Genomic DNA, 19,199 nt, shown 5'->3' with positions numbered 1-19,199 from the left:
CTCCCACACGCACAAGCCACTGCTCACGACCTGGCCAGGAGCAGGACGGACAGACCACAGACGACCCGACAGGCTGACAGAGGCGGACCCAACCACACGCCCTTGAGTTCCCCTCCCCGAAACCACCACCAAGACACTTCCTGAGGGAGCGCCTGGATAGGGATGCTGCTCCCGTCCCACAGCTTGGCACAGAAATCCCGCCCAAATCCACTGGGCGGGGGCGGGGGGGGGGGACGGGACACGGAGGCCAACAGGAAACCTACCCCGTTCTGTCTGCACAAGAGAACAATGAAACTCCAAAGGAGACTTGCAGACTCTTTGTCAATTAAATTTTCGTTCTGCAAACATTTTGTAGCTTTGTTCTGTGCAAAATTAATAACATCCACTTTATGGGTGTCATCTCTGAAAAAAGAACACACACTCAATGGACAGCAGCAACTGCATCTGCGAGGCTAGGTGCAGCAGCCGCCTCCGCACGGCCGTCGTGGGCTGCTGGACGTGGGCTGCTGGACGGGCACGTACTTGCCGAGTGGTCCTGGGAACGAGCGCAGCTCCTTCTGCTCCGGCATGTGCTGCAGCAGGGTCTGAGGCGCAACGGGTGGGGGCAGAGAGAGAGCAGCTCATGGGGGGCAGGTGCGCATCCACCGGCTCCCTGGACCCCCACGCCCTCACAGCATGCCGGCCTGCCTGCTTTACTGCCGTGATTTTCAAACTCTACGTCTCCCCTCCAACTGAGGCAGGGCCCTAATACATGCACAGAAGAGGCCTGCCAGGCCCACAGAACAGGGCCCCCCACCCCACCTGCCACCAGATCACAAAGCTCCTCTACCCGTGACCAAAAGCCACAAGATGAACACGAGCAGGGTCCTCCCTGCTAAACCAGAAACACGAATAAAGACAAAATGAATATGCAATGAAACGAAGTCTAACGTAACACCCGACGCAGGTACTCAAAGTCCTGACCTCTGAGGGGAGAAACGACCCAGCACAACAAAAAAACCTATGAACTAAAGATTCATGGGAAAAAAACATCTTCCAAGGTCACTTATTCAGAGGGCTGTCCTGCGATGCAGAATTTCTACTCACGCAATTACCTCCATGCTGTGAATTTCAACCAATGCAGGCTGTCCTTCCGAAGGCAGATTTGGAATCACTTTAATGAGCTGACCCCCAGGACCGAACCTGGCACAGACATGAGGCACTGAGAACTTCTCAGGAGAAGTTGGTCTTGATGGAGCTACATTTAAATAAAGTGAGAAAGAAACAATCAGCTTGTCACTTTTTAATGCTTCTGGACCAGGAGCGCCTGGGTGGCTCAGATGACTGGGCGTCTGCCTTCAGCTCAGGTCAGCTCAGGGTCCTGGGATCGAGTCCCACGTCGGGCTCCCGGCTCAGCGGGGAGTCTGCTTCTCCCTCTCCCTCTGCTTATGCTCTGTGTGTGTCTCTCTCTCTCAAAATAAATAAATAAAAATCTAAAAAAAAAAAAAAAAAAATGCTTCTGGACCAGATTAACAGTACAGATTTTTAAGGTGCCCATATGGCTGGAATCCTACGTTAGACTGGTCACGATGACCTGGCTTTCAACTGGAAGGTAATAATTATTAAATATCCCATCAAAAAGGGGAACTTAGGTATGTGTCAGAAGAATGTTTCAGGGGCGCCTGGGTGGCTCAGTCATTAAGCGTCTGCCTTTGGCTCGGGTCATGATCCCAGGGTCCTGGGATGGAGCCCCGTATCGGGCTCCCTGCTCCACGGGGAGCCTGCTTCTCCCTCTGCCAGTCCCCCTGCTTGTGTTCCCTTTCTTGCTGTGTCTCTGTCAAATAAATAAAATCTTAAAAAAAAAAAAAGAAAAATGTTTCCATTGTTAAAAACGAGAACTATTCTCTTCTAAAACAAAACTTCTTTAAAACAGCCCCGTGCGCTGAGCACAGGCTACTCGGAAGCAGCGCCTGGCCGCCAGCTGCTCAGAGGCCCCACCGGAGCATCCGTGTCCCCAGCTCTCTGCAGAGGCCGGCTCCTGGCAGTGACGGGCATGGGGCACCGACAAGGACGACGATGGCAGGATGCCTGAAGTGCAGAGAGATTTCCACAGGACGTGACACACACTGCTGCACTCCTCTAAGGAAAAGCATTTGATGGGACACCTCCAAAAGGAGCTGAGAACGTGGCACTGGTGGTAAGTCCACGCACAGGAGCTTTTCAAGGGGAATCAGGAATTCCCGCACACAAAGTGCTTACCCAGGTGGCCAGCGCTGGGGAACACAGCGCCGCCACCCCAGGAAGCTGGCAGGGAGCCTGTCCTTGGAGCTTCGCTGACGTGGCCACTGTGGACAGGCCAGGCAGCTCGCAGCCGCTGTGCCAAGCTCTGCGACTCACAGCAGTCGTATTCTGCAGAGAAGACCAGGCCAGGCCACTGCCGACTCCCCTGCGAGCTGAAAGCTACTCCCTCCGTCACCCGGGGCTCGGGAGGCTGCCCCAGCAGTGTGCCTCGACATCCCTTTGCACCTACGAGAGCACAGGCCCCAACCACACACACACACCTTGCTCCGCGGTGGGCCAGCCAGCGTCGGCAGGGTATCCGTACTCTGGGAAGCCCTGGGCACTGCCGAAATCACTGCCGTAGGCGCCGTAGGCATACTGGCCAGGCAAGGAGCCGGGGGGGTGTGGGGCCTCATAGGGAACAGCAGTCACACCGTGATTTCTGTAAATCTGACTCTGAGAAAACATAGAGCAAACGGGAAAAATCAACTCCCGGCAACGCGGGGGCTCGGGTGTGCGGTCACGCAGGAAGGGAGGGGGAGAGGGCCCCCACCTGATGCGAGTGGGAGCTGAAGCTGCTGCGCAGGCTCTGGGCTGAGCGCTCGCTGTGCACGCTGCGCCTGTCCACCTCTTCCCCGTAAGGGTCCCTGTGGGGCTCGGGGTCGTCGTCAAAACTGCCAGTGAAGCGAGGGTCATACCTCCAGGGGTCATCGTACCTCTCGGGCCTGGTGGAAACAGGGACAGAGGCGAGGAAAGGGGAGTGTGGGTGGGTGACTCCAGGACGATGGCCTTTTGCTACCCCACAGTGAGGCCCCACCATGTCGTCACCACCCCACCAGGGTGGTGACCCTCAGAAGACCAGTCAGAGCCTACCCTTGGCAGAGTGGCCACATCCCAAGCCCAAGTTCAAATCCCTGCCTTCAGATCTGGAGAAACATCCTTCAAGTTCACGCTGCGTGCGGCCACGCCTCTCCCAGACCCAAGAAGAAGAGGAGCCGACTTCCAGCACCTGTGCCGAGGCCAGTTCCCCTCCAACAGCCCAAGTGGAAACTGCCAGGAGGGCCTGGCTCATCCTTCTCTTTCAGACAGTGACCCCAGTGTCAGCTGCTCACCAGGATCCCAAACACAAGTGCAGCTCGGGTAAATGACAGACACGAGGCCAGAGATGCAGGAGCAAAGCTCTGGCTATGAGCAACCCTTCTTATCAAAGTGCACTGTACCAACCTGTCGCCATAAGCATAGTTTTCTTTCCTGTACGCATCGTATTCAGCATCATACCAGTACCTCCGGTCACAGGTGCGGGGATCCCTGAATCTGGAAGCACAGTGGTACCGGTCCCAGCGACCTGGGTCTGTAAGCAGGGGATTCAGGGTTGATTACAGCAGGCAAGGGAAGACTCTCCTCTGGCCCTTGGAGAGACCACACCACCCCAGGACTGAAGCATGCCTCCAGGCTCTTAGACGAACCAAACCTTCCTCCCACAAATCGGCATGCCCTGGGAGAGTGTTAACTGTGAGACAGAGGGGCCGGGTGGTATCCCGCCTATTACGTGTAACACCTAACGGCCCCTGGCTGTTCTCTCAACACACGTGATTAAAAAGAACCCCAAAACACGCTAGAAGGTCATCTTTGTTAAAATTTCGTTCGTAGTCACGACCTTTTAACACTTAATCCTGGGACTACAAATTTCCCTCGTGTGTCTTCTAACGTGACCCAGAAAGTTTTAAGAAATACCCCAAAACTAAAATATTTTAAAAAATATACATTAATATTATAAACTAGAAGTCCCACTTTTGGCAGGTATGAGCAGAATTTATGTCTACAGCAGTACAATCGTAGAAAGGAAAGAGGCCTGTGGGAAGCAGCAGACGGGGCGGCTGTGCCGGGATGCCTGCGAGGCTGCGGGCCTGGGACCCTGCCCAGCACCGGACAGCAGGCGCGGCAGGGCCACCGACGGGCACGCGCTGCCCAGTAGGAGCGCGTCAAGACCGGCAGGCAGCACCTGGCACGGCCGGGACATCTGACGTCCGCACCGCGCAAGTCGGGGCCAGCCACAGGAGGTCACTGGCACACCACACGTGGCCAGTGCGACCCAGGAGCTGGTGTTCCATTTTATTTATTTTAATCAATTTAAGTAGTCACATATGGACAAGGCCGCTCTGGAACTACTCACGACGCTTTGCTAGAAAGTCAAAGGAAACTACTAATGTGATAAAGAGACATTAACACTAAACCAAATCGTAATTTCCTAATGAAAAATAGCAATATAATTATTTCTAGGCACAGATTATTTTCAACTACTTCGGCTCTTGGATTAAAAACATACGAGGACTAACAAACGGGGAAGTCTCCTAAGAAACGATCAGAGAGCGCAGCTGCGCACTGGGACGCACCAGCAGTCAGCCGTGCAGAATCCTGAACGTACCTCCGTAGTCGTACTGGCCGGAGTAATAATCCGCATAGTGGTCACTCTGACTGCTCCATCCACTTTTGGAATTGTAGTAACTTTCGGGGTACCCTTGCCTGAAAGCACACACCACACGGTTAAAAACAACTCACCTACTCGCTTCTTAGACTAGGACAAGACGTAAGGCCGTACATGTGATTGCCAGAGCATCGGACACTCAGCAAAACGCTCTGGTCATGAAAAAACACTCATCGGCAGATCCGAAACAGTAACAAGGAGATGATGGGACCCCCTCCCACACAGCTAATTAAAATTCATCTCTTGGGGCGCCTGGGTGGCTCAGTCGGTGAAGCGTCTGCCTTCGGTTCAGGTCATGATCCCAGGGTCCTGGGATGGAGCCCCGCATCGGGCTCCCTGCTCGGCGGGGAGCCTGCTTCTCCCTCTGCCTGCAGCTCCCCAACTTGTGCCCCTTCTTTCTCTGACAAACAAATAAAGAAAATCTTTAAAATCCATCTCTTAAATACCTATTTAAGTGCCATGCAGAATCAACGAGCTGGCCACCCTCTGTGTGCTCAGCACTGTGTCCTGCATGGCAAGGCCCAAATAGGTTCTCAAGTTTCTGGTATCACACTTAGCAGGAGCAAAACGCACTGAGCTGTCAAACCCATCCACACAGACCACGTGCTGTGTCCTTTGGACGCAGGACGGTGTGCGCCCAGGTGCAGGGCTGCGGCTGGCTCAGCCCCTGGTGTCAGTCTCTTGAATGTGACCGGTATGAGACCTGAAGCGCGCCTGATGGAGACCAGCCTCAAAGACCAAGCTACAAGTCTGACTGTCAGCGCACAGAAAGCAGAACTTAGCAAGGTCAGCTGTCAGAACTTCTGGGCAGTAAGATTCTTGTTTTTTCCCTCCAATAGAGTGAGTGCAAGTGAGAGGGTGAGCGTGTAGACACAGTGAATGTGGGGAGAGGGGTAGGGGCAGAGGGAGAGAATGTCAAGCAGATTCCATGCCCAGCCCAGAGCCCTGTGTGGGGCTCAATCTCGCGACCCCGAGATTAAGACCTGAGCTGAAATCAAGAGTTGGACGCTTAACCAACTAAGCCACCCAGGTGCCCCTGGGGTGGTAAGATTCTTAGAAGAACTTACTAGCATTTTTGTTTCTTAATAACAAGTTTTAGACAATATTTGACTTTTTTTTTTTTTTTTAAGATTTATTTATTTGAGAGAGTGAGAATGAGAGAGAGTACATGAGAGGGGGGAGGGTCAGAGGGAGAAGCAGGCTCCTCGCCGAGCAGGGAGCCCGATGCGGGACTCGATCCCAGGACTCCAGGATCATGACCTGAGCCGAAGGCAGTTGCTTAACCAACTGAGCCACCCAGGTGCCCGACAATATTTGACTTTTAAAATGTAACTTTTCTCATGTCCCTTCAGGAATGTCACCCAGCTGAGCCTGGGGGCTTGGCTGGCACAGCTCCTGGGGCAGAGGCGGCCTGTGAGGAGCACCCACTCCCATGGCTCAGCTATAGGAACAAGGGCCCTTCCCAGGGCTTTGGAGGAGAACCCTTAGACCCCACCTATCTGCAGAGTGGGGGCCCCTGAGCACACCTGCAGTGGGCTCAGAACAATGATCTGACACAGGGCAGGACCAAGAGCATGCCACCTCCTCGCCGCCCTCACCAACCAGGCCCATTCATCCATCAGCAAAGACACAGCCACACAAATGAAAGACATGCTCCCACCGCAGGCAGTTCCTGCAGGGATGCGCTCACACCAGGCAGAAGCACACACCGCCCCCCAACCGAAGCAGGGCAGGAAGGACAGGGTGTTCTCCAGAGGTGTCACAAGTGAGCGGTGAAGACAGCACGAGAACAGAAACACTGCAAGACGGGACAGAACCACTCCCGTGTAACCTGGCCTAGCCTCTGGTTGGATGACTTTTCAACAGCACGGGGCCACCTTGAATTCTTGGCCTCTTAGAATGAAGTACCACATTAACTTGCAGGTGGGCAAGCAGACAGAAAACTGGAATGGCAAGATGTGCGCTGGCTGCACCCTCCCCCGTGCTTACGGGGCTCTAGAAATCACCTGCCTGTTGCTTTCCCTGAGTCAGAACACTTAACTTCAGAAAACCTCACCTTCTAGGTGCCATACAGGAGCTAAACCCTCGGGAACTTTCTTACATAAAGCTCCTAGAAGTATGGGCCACGTGCAGGTCAGGAATGCACAGAGAGGCCAGCTCAACAGGCAAAGGCTCACAGAGACAGAGCCTTGTCTCCAGACAAGCTATCAAAGCCTTGAAGGACCAGCAACAGGACCCCAAGATTTTGAAAGGCAATGCACGCACAAAGTCTCCATCGGCAATCAGACCTCCTCTACTACAAGTTCAAGAAACCATGTACTCTTGTAACAAAACCTACACCTGTGACCCATCCTTCCTCCAAGCGGACGATGAGCGAGTACAGGTCAAGGCTCTGGAAGGCAGGCAAGGTCGTACCCGGGAACAGGCCGCACACCCTGCGGCTCCGAGTGGGGGCTGGGACCCGCCTCAGCTCCTAGTTGGCTGAAGGCGTGACGCCCGTGATCTTCCAAAATCCCTCACCCAGGGGCGCATGGGTGGCTCAGTTGGCTAAATGTCTGACTCTTGATCTCAGCTCAGGTCATGATCTCAGGGTTAGGAGATCAAGCCCTGCGTCCGACTCTTGTGCTTATCAAGGAGTCTGCTTGAGATTCTCTCTCCCTCTGTGTTCTCGCTCTAAAATAAATAAATAAATCTTAAAAAAAGAATCCCTCATCTATAATCACAGAACGAGACGTGCTTGGTCAGCGAGAGAGAGCAGCAGGCCGGAGGTGTGCGGGGGCCTTCCGCCACAGGGGCAGTGCTGCGAAGGGGACGTGGGCAGGTGTTCTGGCCCAATAATCAAGCACCTCTGCGGTTAGTAGTAGGGAAGCGTCTGCACGGGCAAAGCTGCCCCAGTCTAAGGGCCCTGAACACCCAGTCAGCCAAATGCCAGAGCCACGTGCGCGCCTTGGCCGTAGGAGGAGCAGCTGGCCGCAAGAGGACCCCGCCAAGAGTCTGCCCTGACCCAGCACTGGCGGACAGGACAAGGTGGCTTTGGGGGTAGGGTGGGGGTGGGGCCCTGTTCCATTTCAAAGTGCTCCTGTGCTCTGCCCGTGCTGAGTAAACACAAACACAGGATAGGCTGGTATAGCTCTTTTCGAGTACAGTCTTCCTCAGATCAGTAAGTTACTACCACAGCCAGCAACACGGACGTCCATCACCTGGCAGGTGGCCGGTCTGAGCAGTGACTTGCTCGGGAGCTGGGTCGCTCAGGCTCGGCGTAGCGGTAGCTCTCAGCATAGGCAGACGCTGCACTGTCGTGGGACCTGTACCTGGGCTCATACAGGCCATAGACGTCCTGCCGGAAGAAGGGTTTGTGCGACGTTAGAGACCAGCAGAGACACAGCATGTCGAGCAGCCAGCACTAGCTCTAAACGGCACTGATGATGGCCCTCTAGGAGGAGCGCTGGACGTGGGGCTTCCCTCATGCACAACAGAAAGCCTACAATCTGAAATCCACAGCCACAGGCAGGTGGCAGGATCTTCCTCAAAGGGACTGCCCTGCTCCTGCTCAGGAGATGGCCAATGTGTCAGCGGCAAACCCTACGGAACCATGGAGACTCTCGAGGGCTCTGCCAGGCTTCTAGTCCCTGAAGTCTCGAATGTGGAGATGCGATGACCCCACAAGTTTGTGTTCTGTTTCAGACACCATCTCAGGTAAGCAAAATAACCAGGGTTTCATCTCAGTGGGTCCTGGAGCCAGGGGAAGCCTCAAAGAGAGGATCACATTTTACTCTCATGAGGCTTTCGGCTCCATTAACGGACTGATGAATGGCCACGGCTCTGTCTCTAAGGAGCGGCCATGCGCAGACCCGAAGCAGAGATGAGGCGATCCAGGCATGAGACAGAATCAGCCCTTTGGTCTACGAGCCTGACTCTCTGCCATCACCTGAAGAGGAGAAATCACGTCAAACAGACTTATTCTTGACCACTGCTGCAGGCTGTGGCAACAAGGCCAAAGGGCAGCAGGGGGCGGGCGCCCACGGAAGCGTGCTGGGCTCCGGCTGGAACTCCTGGGAGGCACACGGAGTTGCTACACAAAGGACCCAAAGCGGTACACTGCTCCCCTCACGCTCTGCCAGCCCCCGTGGGCTCTGGGCGCATCGAAAATCAATTTCGGTGCGTGGCAACAGGAGTCCTTGGGGCTCCTTCCAGAATCTGGAATTTGCTGGTCTCAGTGCTTAGTTGTGCACTATTCATACATTCATACGTTCCCAAAGATGCCAAAAGCCTACAAAGGAGACCCAAGCCTCCTGTCAATGGGGGCTGCCGCCTGGCCCAACCCCACCAGCCCTACACACCCAGCCGCCTCTGACTGCAAGGGCCCCAGGATGGCCAACCCCCCTGCCCAGCAGAACCGTGCTTTTCAAACTTGAGGTCCACACTCCTGTGAACTCAGCTACTTTGGGTGATGCTGGGCTGGGACTCCAAGTCACGAGAAGCAGACAGCGTTCCAATGTGTACGCTTGAACCATATGGTTTCAAAGTAACAGGACTGAACAGAACCCAATTTAAACAACATTCGTGCACTTGGGCCACGGTGAAGGGCAAGGCTTCCGCGTAGCACAGTGGCCGCCCCCACCCCGCTGCTGCCCCTCAAGGAGGTTATGGAATTTCATCCCCCTTGGCTGTTTTGCTAGGATTATATTCCAAACCTAACATTTTCTCTAAATGTTTTTATTCTTGAGAAGGGACTTCAAATACTATACTTCCTGTTACTCGTCAGGTAGATTTTTCACATCAAAACCACACCGAAGCTTGCGGAGGCTATCCCAGTTTCCCAAAGTGTGCAACCCACAACTCAAGTTCTACAGAGAAGCCACCGGTGGGACAGGGAACAGGTGGCTTCTCAGCCATGTAAGTTGGGGGATGCCACGTGAAAAAATGAATCAGGTATTGCACGCAATGCAATACACAGGCATGCAGAGTAAACTTCCAAGAGACGGGCCGCACAGGGCAGAGCGAGCTCCGTGAGCAGGGGGCCTGCCTCACGCAGCGGCGCCTGGAACCGGCACTCTGCACGGTGACAGCACTACTTACTTCTGCGCTGAGCAACAAAAGCCTGCCAAGGAGCACAGCTCGAGAGAAAGGAACCACTGGTCACAGGATTCAAGCCCAAGAGCTTGAGCGTACCTGGTAATAGAGGGGGGCCGGGCCAGGCTCCACCGGGTATGGCGAGGGGTAATGGGACTGGTAGCCATCGTACAGGGGTCTGTAATAGTAGTAAGATGCCAAGTCTGGAAGAGGCGGCTGCAGCCAGTGCTGGTCCGACCGCATGGCTGCCTGGCTCGAGCTGGTGGACACGACCGATGCGCTGGAGGACCGAGGTGGCCGGGCCGGCAGCGGCTGACCTGTGTCAGCTGGAGCTGGGCTTGCGGGTGGTGGGACCAAGTTTTGGGGCTGTCCCTGCAAGGGTGGACTTCCTGGGTTTGAAGTTTCTGAACACGTTGCTTTGGGCCCTTGTGGAAGAGGCGGTGCTGGCTCCTGCTGGGCTCTCTCTAGGCCACGCTGGTCCTGAGCGTCTTTTGTCACCTGTTGGTAGAAATGGTCTGAGTTATGTGGCCCGGGCCCAGGTTGTCTCGGATGACTGCTGACGGTGTGCCGACACGCAGAGCTGTCAGCATGGGATGGGCTATACATCCTTAGAGGATTTTCCAAAGTCCTATTTAGTGTGACGTCTGGGGCTCCAGGAGTTTCTTCCCGATGACTGGAGTGATCTGCCTTACTACCAGTAGGTACTGAGGTAGCGTTTGCAGGGGGCACTAACATCACGCCTGTGCTTCCAGCAGGGCTACTAACCAACTCAGGAAGAACGTTCTCTGCATTATCAATCTTTTGGCTTTCTGAAAGCAAGTTCTTTGGAACTAGATGAGGTGGCGGCTGAACCAGCAAATTAGCAGGCTGATTAGAAACTATTTCCGAAGTACCAGGAACTTGTGGAAAACTACTGTGCGTGAGACTGCTAGGCAGAGGTGAGTGGGTGAGAGCGCCAGCCGTGATCCCAGACACAGCAGCACCATCTCCAGAGTCCCCCCCCGCAGCCCGGCTGCTTGCCGAGGGCTTATCCCTGACCACAGCATCTCTCCAGGGCTGATTCTTCTCGTTAGGACTCGATAAGGACACAGAAAAATTAATGGGCTGAGCCAAATTATAGCTTTGATCAGGCTGGGCAATCAAGACTGGTTGATTCTGCAAAGATTCAGTGGGCGGTGAGGACAACAGACTGGCATAGCCAGAACTTGCCTGTGATGGGAGGGCCTCCTCTTCTCCCATCTTGGGAGGATTCTCAAGGTTCTCAGAAGCACAGATGCTGTCCCCACTCAGCAGAGGGAGGCCGGAGCCCGGCTCCTGGGACTGCGGAGCGGACACGCCCTCATCTGGAGGCTGAATCACTTCCGACGGCTGGGGTTTCACAGGCACGTGCAACACAGGAGCAGCCGGGGCTAGAAGGACATTGCCTCCAAAATCTGGCAGCTCGTTCTGTGCCCACAACGTCGTCACTGGGCTCTCACACTTCAAAGCTCCCTGGGCTCTGGCCAAAGGCCTTTTCTCCGCCGCCAGGAGCACAGTTTCCAAGGGCGGTCCCCCGCTGTGCAAGAGCCCGTGGCCAGGCTCCACAGGGACGGAGAAGGGTGGAGAACGGGCCTGGAGCGTGACCAGGGTCTCCATGTTGTCCGGCGGCTGCTCCAGGTTGCCGGGGGAGGCGTCGGGTCGGGCAGCAGCAGCCCCACGCTGCTTCTGGTGGGCAGTGGCCCCTCTCACCTCACCTACCACATTGGCACGATCAGCCTCGACGGGTCTTACTCCAACTAAGTGCGATTTCACTGGTTCAAAAGAACTATTTGCACTTGTCTGAAATATTCCAGTGGGTTTTGGGGGGCTTGGGGTTGAGGGCTGGGACCGGCTGCTGTGGTGATTTTGACTCACGGTGGTCTCGTCTGTCTCTCCTCCCACAGGAGAAGAATCAATTTGCTTAAAAAAACTCCCCGAAGACTCATCTTCAGGTTTTCCAACTTCCTGCTGAATGAAAGTGCCTACCTCTTGGGGCCTGGCTGCACTCGGGAGATTCCTGTGGTTCTTGCTGCTGTAACCGGCTGACGCTCCATCAGACCGCACAGGGTGCAGCGCTGAATCCGGGGCCTCGAGATTTGGGCCCCCACCTCCAGCGTGGCCCACACCACCAAGCCTAGGGACGGCTGGCCCAGGAAGGGGCCCGTATCTGACCTGATCGCTTGGGGAGGAAGGGTCCAAACTCAGGGGCTCACTTGGCAGAACTTCCTGATTTTGAATGAATTCTAGGTCTTCCACATTCTCAGACTGCACGCTGCTGGCCGTGTGCGCCCCTGCCCTTGCTGTGCTGCCCCACCCGGCGCCGGCGGCGGCGGCGGCGCTTGCTGCCGGGGGCCGATCAGGCTGGGCGCCTGCAGACTGAGAAAAACAAGGTTGTGGGAGTCCTCCCTGCTGCGTGGCCTCATTGGTGGAACCTTTGGGAAAGGCCTGGTAAATGCCACCTGCTCCCACATGTGCAGGAGGATGACCAAGCGCGGGGCTGGGGGAGAAGCCGTCGAAGTCAGACTGACCAGCAGAGCCTGTTTTTTCAGAGGAGAGATTCTCCTCATTTTCTGTTTCCCCACCTTGGAAAAACATGCAGAGAGCCCCAGAGTCCACTTCTGACAGGGCTCGGCTGGTCCCGGCCCCTGGGGGGTAGTGCAAATGGCTTTCTGGGCTATTTCCCTGAGCGAGGGGATTAACGAGAGTGAGGTCTGGCAACTGCTCTTTATTCACTCCTGGATTTGGCCTGAGCTCCTGGCTCGCCCGAGTATTCCCAGCTCTAGAATTTTGCCTGAACGCATTTTCAGGATCAAAGTTATTTGTTGAATGGTTTCCACTTTGTAGGTAGGCCGCCTCGTTGCTTCCATCACTGGCTAAGGGTCCTGGCAAACACACCAGTGGGTTGAGCTGCTCGTGGCCAGGACCATGATGTGGGTTGGACGGAGCAGGGAAGTGAGAAATGCTGGAGGCGTGAGGCACCGCGTTCTGAACAGGTCCTTCTGGGCGGGGCCAATAATGTTGACCTGAGGGTTGTGGGCCTCCCTGCCCTGGTCCCCACTGCCCTGGCATTTGCTGACGAGGCTGAGGGAAGAAAGGGGTTGGTGCTAATGCTGCAGCACTGTCATGCGGGTTCTGCCTACTCAGGGGCCTATCGGGCCCAAGCATGTTCGTGTGAGGATGGCCCCCGTGAGAACTGTCAACACCCGCTCCTGGAATATACTGAGGATATGGCAGAGTCTGAACTTCGGGTTCTGAGCCGGAAGCAACCTCGGCACTCCTGTTCACCTCGGGCTCCGATGGAGTTGAAGGGGTCAGCACACTGGAAAACAGACTGCCATCTGCTCTGGGCTGTGACACTGGTCCTTGGAGGGTATCCCCAGCATTTGTGTGAGGCATAGGCAGACCGGTGCGCTGAAGGAACGCTGGTGGGGCCGGGCCTTGCAGAATGGGTGGGCTACTTTTGGACGAACTGCCCAATGATGTATTTTGTAGCGCCTGTCTACTAAAAGCAAATGGATCCGTCACCGGCTGCAGTGGGCAAGTTATCGGAGCCACGGGTGCGTTATTATTTGCCTGTCTCCTATATGGTCTGTTGGACCAGAACATGCTCTGAGGAGTCCCAGCTGGAGGTGGCCCAACCACACCGGATGGGGCTGCCTGGGGAGGTGGCTGCATGACTGATCTTTTGCACAATTAGATGCTGCTTACAGAAAGAAGCAGGATATAGGTTTTCCTTAATTTGAACTGAAAAAGAAAAAGAAGAAATTAGCATAAAATCCATATATTCAAACTCCCCAGCCAGAATTAGGAAAACTAAAAAAACAGAGAAAGGCTGGAAACAACTTAAGAGTTTGCATCTTCAGTCCCTCAGCTCCTGCTCTCACCCCCCTCCCGCCCAGAACTGCGCCCCAGAGGGGCTGCTGCGTGCACAGGCAAGAACAGGGAGAACACCGGATCGGGATGCAAACGCGGGCTGTGCCTGGAGCTCACTGACTGACTTGACACAAGTCACTGCCTTCTCTGCGGTTCAGTTTTGTAGCCCAGCTGAACACCCGTGTGGAATGCCTGCTGCCTCCGTGACGCCCCCACCCAGAGGGCAGAGATGAAGCACAGCTGAACTGCTGCTCTGACTTACTACCAGGTACGCTGACATCGCCCCATAAATTATCTCCAGATCCCGAAAGAGCCAACTTCTCTATTAAGACTGCATATATCATACTTCTCACAAAGGTTAGTATTAAATTTTGAAATGAAAACAAAAGTTTAAAATTTGTATTTCCATTCTAATGAAAGAGCGTTATAAAGTACAGAGTAATACAAGCTGAAAAATCTAAAATATACTAAAATGCCTTTTATGCTCCCGTGCAAAAGCCCTCATTTTCTGTGTGATGACTGCCTGAATAGCATTAGCAAAACAAGTTGCCTCTGACTGCCAGAGCTGTAACAACTATCCCTAGAATGAAAACCCCAAGTAAACTTAAAGCAGTTTTAAAACTGACCAACTCGGGGTGCCTGGGTGGCTCAGTCGTTGAGCATCTGCCTTCGGCTCGGGTCATGATCCCAGGGTCCTGGGATCGAGCCCCGCGTAGGGCTCCTTGATCGGCAGGGAGCCTCCTTCTCCCTCTCCCACTCCCCCCTGCTTGTGTTCCCTCTCTCACTGTCTCTCTGTCAAATAAATAAATAAAATCTTTAAGAAAATAATAAAGAAATAAAACTGACCAACTGACTTCATTCAGAAGTTTTCAATAATAGAGTGCCGAAAACAACTTTTATAGAAAACAAAGAAGCAAAATCATCTTTACAGTGTTTTTTCTTGCTGGTGCTAGTGGTGGGTTTTTTTCTAAATAAAATACATTAAGCATAATCTTGAACAGTTAACCTGTACTTCTAAGACAAAAACCCAGGTACCATCTCTTTACAAATTCTTTTTCTATGTGTTAAGTCCTTCCCCCTAGTACCACCCTCACAAACAGGGTAAGTTTAGCCAATCACGGGGGTAAGTAAACACCAGAGGGAGAAATCGTGGAAGGACTCCAGAGTGTAACCCACACGTTTCTGGAGATGTACAAAATTTTTGCTCTTGGAAATCTTTCTGATAGCCAGATATAAGAACGCACTTATGACCGTGTTTTAAGTAAAACTATTACAAAGGAAAGCTCCTATGTCTCTCTGGAAACTAGTCCTAGGAATCTATTACTTCACTACCATTACTGCCCACACATGCTCTGTCCTAGGCCAACAGGGAACCCCTTCTGACTGAGGAGCACTCCGAAACTCACTCAAATTTAATGGACTATATTAGGAACAGCATTGGAGACCTCACTGGGTTATAAGGAGCCATTTCAAAACAAAGCATGTTTACAGCTCAGCTTTCTATGGACTTGTTATCTGCGCAACAGAGGCACCCAGGACACCCCCCAAGACACGACTTCCTCCTTGTAAGGCTTCAGCAGAGGACCCTCACCATTCTAAGCAGCTTTAAAAAAGAAAAACCACACATGGCAGAGGCCCAGAGGATTACACAGCAGAGGTGTAACTGGGAGAGCACGGCTGGATGTCCAGCTGAATGGCCCCGGGCACACCCCTTGTCTTTTTGTGACCCTGTCACTTCATCTATAAAGTAAGAGAAGCAATATGACAATTTCTAAGGTTTCTTCTGGGTTTCATCTTACAAAGTTCTACTCACAGAGATTCTGGGATGCCTTAATCCCTACTGCTATTTAATAGGGAAATGTTATCAAAATGTAAATTTCACAGGTTTATACTTACATGCTTTCCTTGAAGAAACTTTCTTTAAAAACTATTTTCTCAACTCCCAGACTAAGAACCATTTTATAAGCAAACACTATCACTCTCCTATAACGTAGAATCCCCTACTCTCCCCCCTACCCATAATTGAGAGCTTTTTACCAGTATGCCAATTTCATTTGAAACAATCTTGAACATTATCCTTTTAATCTTTTTTCTCTATTCACAAACAGAAAAACTGCCTATCGCTTCTCTCCTGACCCCAGGGAACTTAATTCCAGCCAGGAAGTCATCCTGCACCCTCAAGTCATCTAACTTTTTTTAAAAAGCACTATTTCAGAGACACCAGCTGCTGTTCTTAAAGATGCATTACTCATAAACCTAGCTCTTCAAGTAGACTGCCTTGTATCTCTCGGAAATACTTAAGCACACCTATTTCCAATATAAATTCCTGACTGTGGGACCAAGACACTTAAAGCCCACTCCTTATCCTCAGAGCTGCGGCCTCAAGCTACGAGTGTGTAAACCAAGAGGAGTGCCAGAAAGAACCTGGGAGTCTACCATTTGCCTTCAATCTCCCTCACGGCAACTGTGAGTGTGATGTCCCTGTCAGACTATGAGACACTCCACTCAAAGAAACCATAAACTCCAACTTTCCTAAGTACAGAATCAAACACATTTAGAGAAAGGGGAGCCTAAACACTGCTAAAAATGACAAAGATCCTAAAGCACGCACTGACATTCAGGAAAGAGCTTTACAGAAGCAAGAAGGAATCATTAAAATCGACACACTACCCTAAAGAAAGCTTTCTGGATGATTTTGGGACCTACTGCTATTTAGGGTGAATGAATCACAGGAACATGCCTCTTGCCTTATGTTTGCAAGATAACACCACCCAGAACCCTAAGAAACGGCATGGGGGGAAAAAAACCTGCAGGGAGCCTGGTTCTGCTGCAACTTGCAAAAGTATCAATGTTAGAAACAACTGTGTGTGACCTGGTTTGCTCCCTGCCATATCTGGGGTGGGAAATACCACTCAGGTTAACATCTGCACACACGGGCTTAACACATAATCGTAAGCAGCTCGTGCCCAATCTCCAAGCCATTTAAAAGTGTTTTCAGGGGCGCCTGGGTGGCTCAGTCGGTTAAGCGTCTGCCTTCGGCTCAGGTCACGATCCCAGGGCCCTGGGATCAAGCCCCGCATCGGGCTCCCTGCTCCGCGGGGAGCCTGCTTCTCCCTCTCCCACTCCCCCTGCTGGTGTTCCCTCTCTCGTTCTGTCTCTGTCAAATAAATAAATAAAATCTTAAAAAAAAAAAGAGTCTCTCTCTGGGGGCGCCTGGGTGGCTCAGTCGTCAAGTGTCTGCCTTCGGCGCAGGTCCTGATCCCAGGGTGCTGGGATCGAGTCCCTTAAGCGACTGCCTTCGGCTCAGGTCGTGGTCCCAGAGTCCTGGGATCGAGCCCCGCATGGGGCTCCCTGCTCCGCGGGAAGCCTGCTTCTCCCGCTCCCACTCCCCCTGCTTGTGTTCCTGCTCTCGCTCGCTCTCTGTCAAATAAGTAAATAAAATCCTTAAAAAAAAAATAAAAAATAAAAGTGTTTCCAGGTGAAGCAGCAAAACTGATTCTAAGTGGCTGTGAGATGTGCCCACTCGACTGCAATTTTATTCCGTAGCCCTCTAACCCGTAATGTAAAACACAAGCGACAGACCTCCGCCGCAACACCTGTCACTGCCGCGAAATTCCCAACGGGCAACAGCGATGCTCATCGGTCTCCTCACCAGCGCGGCCCAGGAGAAATCGCTCAACCGAGCAGGCGGAACTACTTCGGACGCTGCCGGGCAAAGGACACGCAAAACTGCTAAAGAAACTCGTACTCGTTTGTGCTCTTTAAACGTTGCGGGTCTGGCCTATCTGCCAGCCACTGCAACGCAGCCCTCCGTCCGGGCCCCAGGGCTAAGCCAAGGGTCAACACGGCCACCCGACGGGCACTTGCCACAGCGCAGGCCGTGCCTGCGGGGCCCCGTCAGTCTGCCGGGGGCAACAGAGGCGCAGAAGGCGGCCGGCGGGCCGCGCACCTGGCCCAGCCGGGCCCGCCCCGCGCCCGCAGGTCCCCACCCGCCCCCGGGCCTCTGCCCGACACCTGGCGGCACCGGGAGAGGCGCCGTCCGCTGGGCTGGGCCCGGCCCGGCCGCTCCCCTCCGCGCGACCCCGGCCCTCACCGGCGCGCCACGGGGCGGCCGACGCTCCCGCCGGCCCCTCCGCGACCCCTGGGCCAGCCGCTCAGGAGCAGCCGGCGAGAGCCGGCCCGGCTGCGGCGACGAGCGCAGACGCGACAGCCGCAGCAGCCATCTTGGCACATCCGGCTCCGGCCGCCGCGCCGCCGACGTGTCCGACCGCGACGTCAGCGCGCGCCACGCCTGCCCACCACGCCCACCGGCCCCGCCCATCGCAGCGGCTCCCGAGACGCCGCTCCCCGTACGCTAGCCCCGCCCCCTCCCTCGCCGGCCACCCATTCGTCCGCCCCGCTGGCCCCGCCCTCGCCCGCGACCAATCTCTCGGCGCCCGTCCCGCGGTCCCGCTCCCTTGGCCTCGCCCCCGCGACCCGCCCCCCCGCGACCCGCCCTTCGCCCACCTGCCGGGCCGGGCGCGCGGACGGCCGCTCGGGGACGTCGCCCTGGGTGCGCCCGCTCTTCCTCCCAGCTTTTTCTCGTCTTGGGATGGGAGAGAGTCGGGTTCTCCAGTCAGGCCCAAGTGAAGAACCAGTCTCGAGCGGCCGAGGCCGAGAACGGCTACTCGGCGGCACCGAGAAGCCGAGCGGCGCCCCAGCGCAGGCGCGACCCTCCCATCCTGCCGTTGGACTGCCTCCAGGGCTGGAGCCCGGCGGAGGCGACCGCGCGTGCGCCGGCCGCCGGGGCGGGCTGCGCCTGCGCACCTCGCGGCGGCTCACGGGCTGCCTGGTCACGGCCCCTGGTGGCTCCGGGTTCCAGTTCTGCCCGGGAAGTTCGTTTCGGTCCGCGCCCGGCCTTCGGGAGGCGGAGCCCTGGGAGTCGTCCTGTAGGCAGCCCCGCGGCCCCGGCCACGCCGCCCCTACGCGGTGCGGCCGCCACCCCCGCGCACGCCCCGCTGCTCCTGTCCTTCTCCCCCGTCCGCCCGAGCCCCTCCGAGGCCCCGGCTCTTCCCCGGCGGGCAGCGGCCGCCTCTGCGCCCGGTCGCGGCCCCCAGGCCGCGTGGACGGAAGCCAGGGCTCCGTTCGGCGTTCCGCAGCCGTTGAGCGGGCACTTGTGTGCAGTGGACAGGCCGGGCCGCCGCGCCTGGCTGCTGCTCCCGGTGGATGGCACCCTCCGAGCCCTCCCGTGGAGGGTATCCTCTTAGGGACGAGGCGGTGCCGCCGTGTGTGTCCACATTTCCCCAGTGAGGAAGGGAGGTTCAGAAGGTGGGAAGCAGTCGGCCCGGCCCGCTCACCTGCACACCTGCCTGGCAGGGAGAGGGGAGAGTAGCAGCCTGCTCCCACTTGCTCCAGCTCCTTCCAGGGGGCGGGAAGAGTGGCAGGGGTGACCATCCGATTGCATTCCGCCCCCCCCCCCCCCCCCCCCCCCCCCCCCCCCCCCCCCCCCCCC

At 55.2% G+C, this 19,199-nt stretch overlaps 1 protein-coding gene across 10 annotated transcripts in view; it reads right to left on the bottom strand.

Moving 5' to 3' along the window:
• The window catches only part of SEC16A (SEC16 homolog A, endoplasmic reticulum export factor), a 34,744-nt gene extending 15,679 nt beyond the window's left edge, over positions 1 to 19,065 (bottom strand). For 2 of the 10 annotated variants that reach the window (XM_035015437.1, XM_035015442.1), the window contains exons 1-12: positions 17,802 to 17,953; positions 17,291 to 17,413; positions 9,917 to 13,579; positions 7,945 to 8,081; positions 4,685 to 4,782; positions 3,484 to 3,610; positions 2,813 to 2,984; positions 2,541 to 2,715; positions 2,239 to 2,388; positions 1,095 to 1,237; positions 523 to 584; positions 264 to 402 (exon numbers count right to left, since the gene is read on the bottom strand). In XM_035015437.1, coding sequence (XP_034871328.1) covers positions 264 to 402; positions 523 to 584; positions 1,095 to 1,237; positions 2,239 to 2,388; positions 2,541 to 2,715; positions 2,813 to 2,984; positions 3,484 to 3,610; positions 4,685 to 4,782; positions 7,945 to 8,081; positions 9,917 to 13,510 — 4,797 coding nt within the window. In that variant the 5' untranslated portion in view covers positions 13,511 to 13,579; positions 17,291 to 17,413; positions 17,802 to 17,953. Of the gene's footprint in view, positions 1 to 263; positions 403 to 522; positions 585 to 1,094; positions 1,238 to 2,238; positions 2,389 to 2,540; positions 2,716 to 2,812; positions 2,985 to 3,483; positions 3,611 to 4,684; positions 4,783 to 7,944; positions 8,082 to 9,916; positions 13,580 to 17,290; positions 17,414 to 17,801; positions 17,954 to 18,214; positions 18,424 to 19,044 lie in introns of those variants that run through there. The other 8 variants (XM_035015445.1, XM_035015446.1, XM_035015444.1 and 5 more) reach the window with 7 other exon arrangements.
• Positions 19,066 to 19,199: the final 134 nt, after the last annotated feature.

Source organism: Mirounga leonina, unplaced genomic scaffold, assembly GCF_011800145.1.
Source record: "Mirounga leonina isolate KUSES-001 unplaced genomic scaffold, KU_Mleo_1.0 Mir_170, whole genome shotgun sequence".
Taxonomy (NCBI): Eukaryota; Metazoa; Chordata; class Mammalia; order Carnivora; family Phocidae; genus Mirounga; species Mirounga leonina.
The sequence above is the reverse complement of the archived record's forward strand: the minus strand, read 5'-3'. Positions and strand labels throughout refer to the sequence as shown.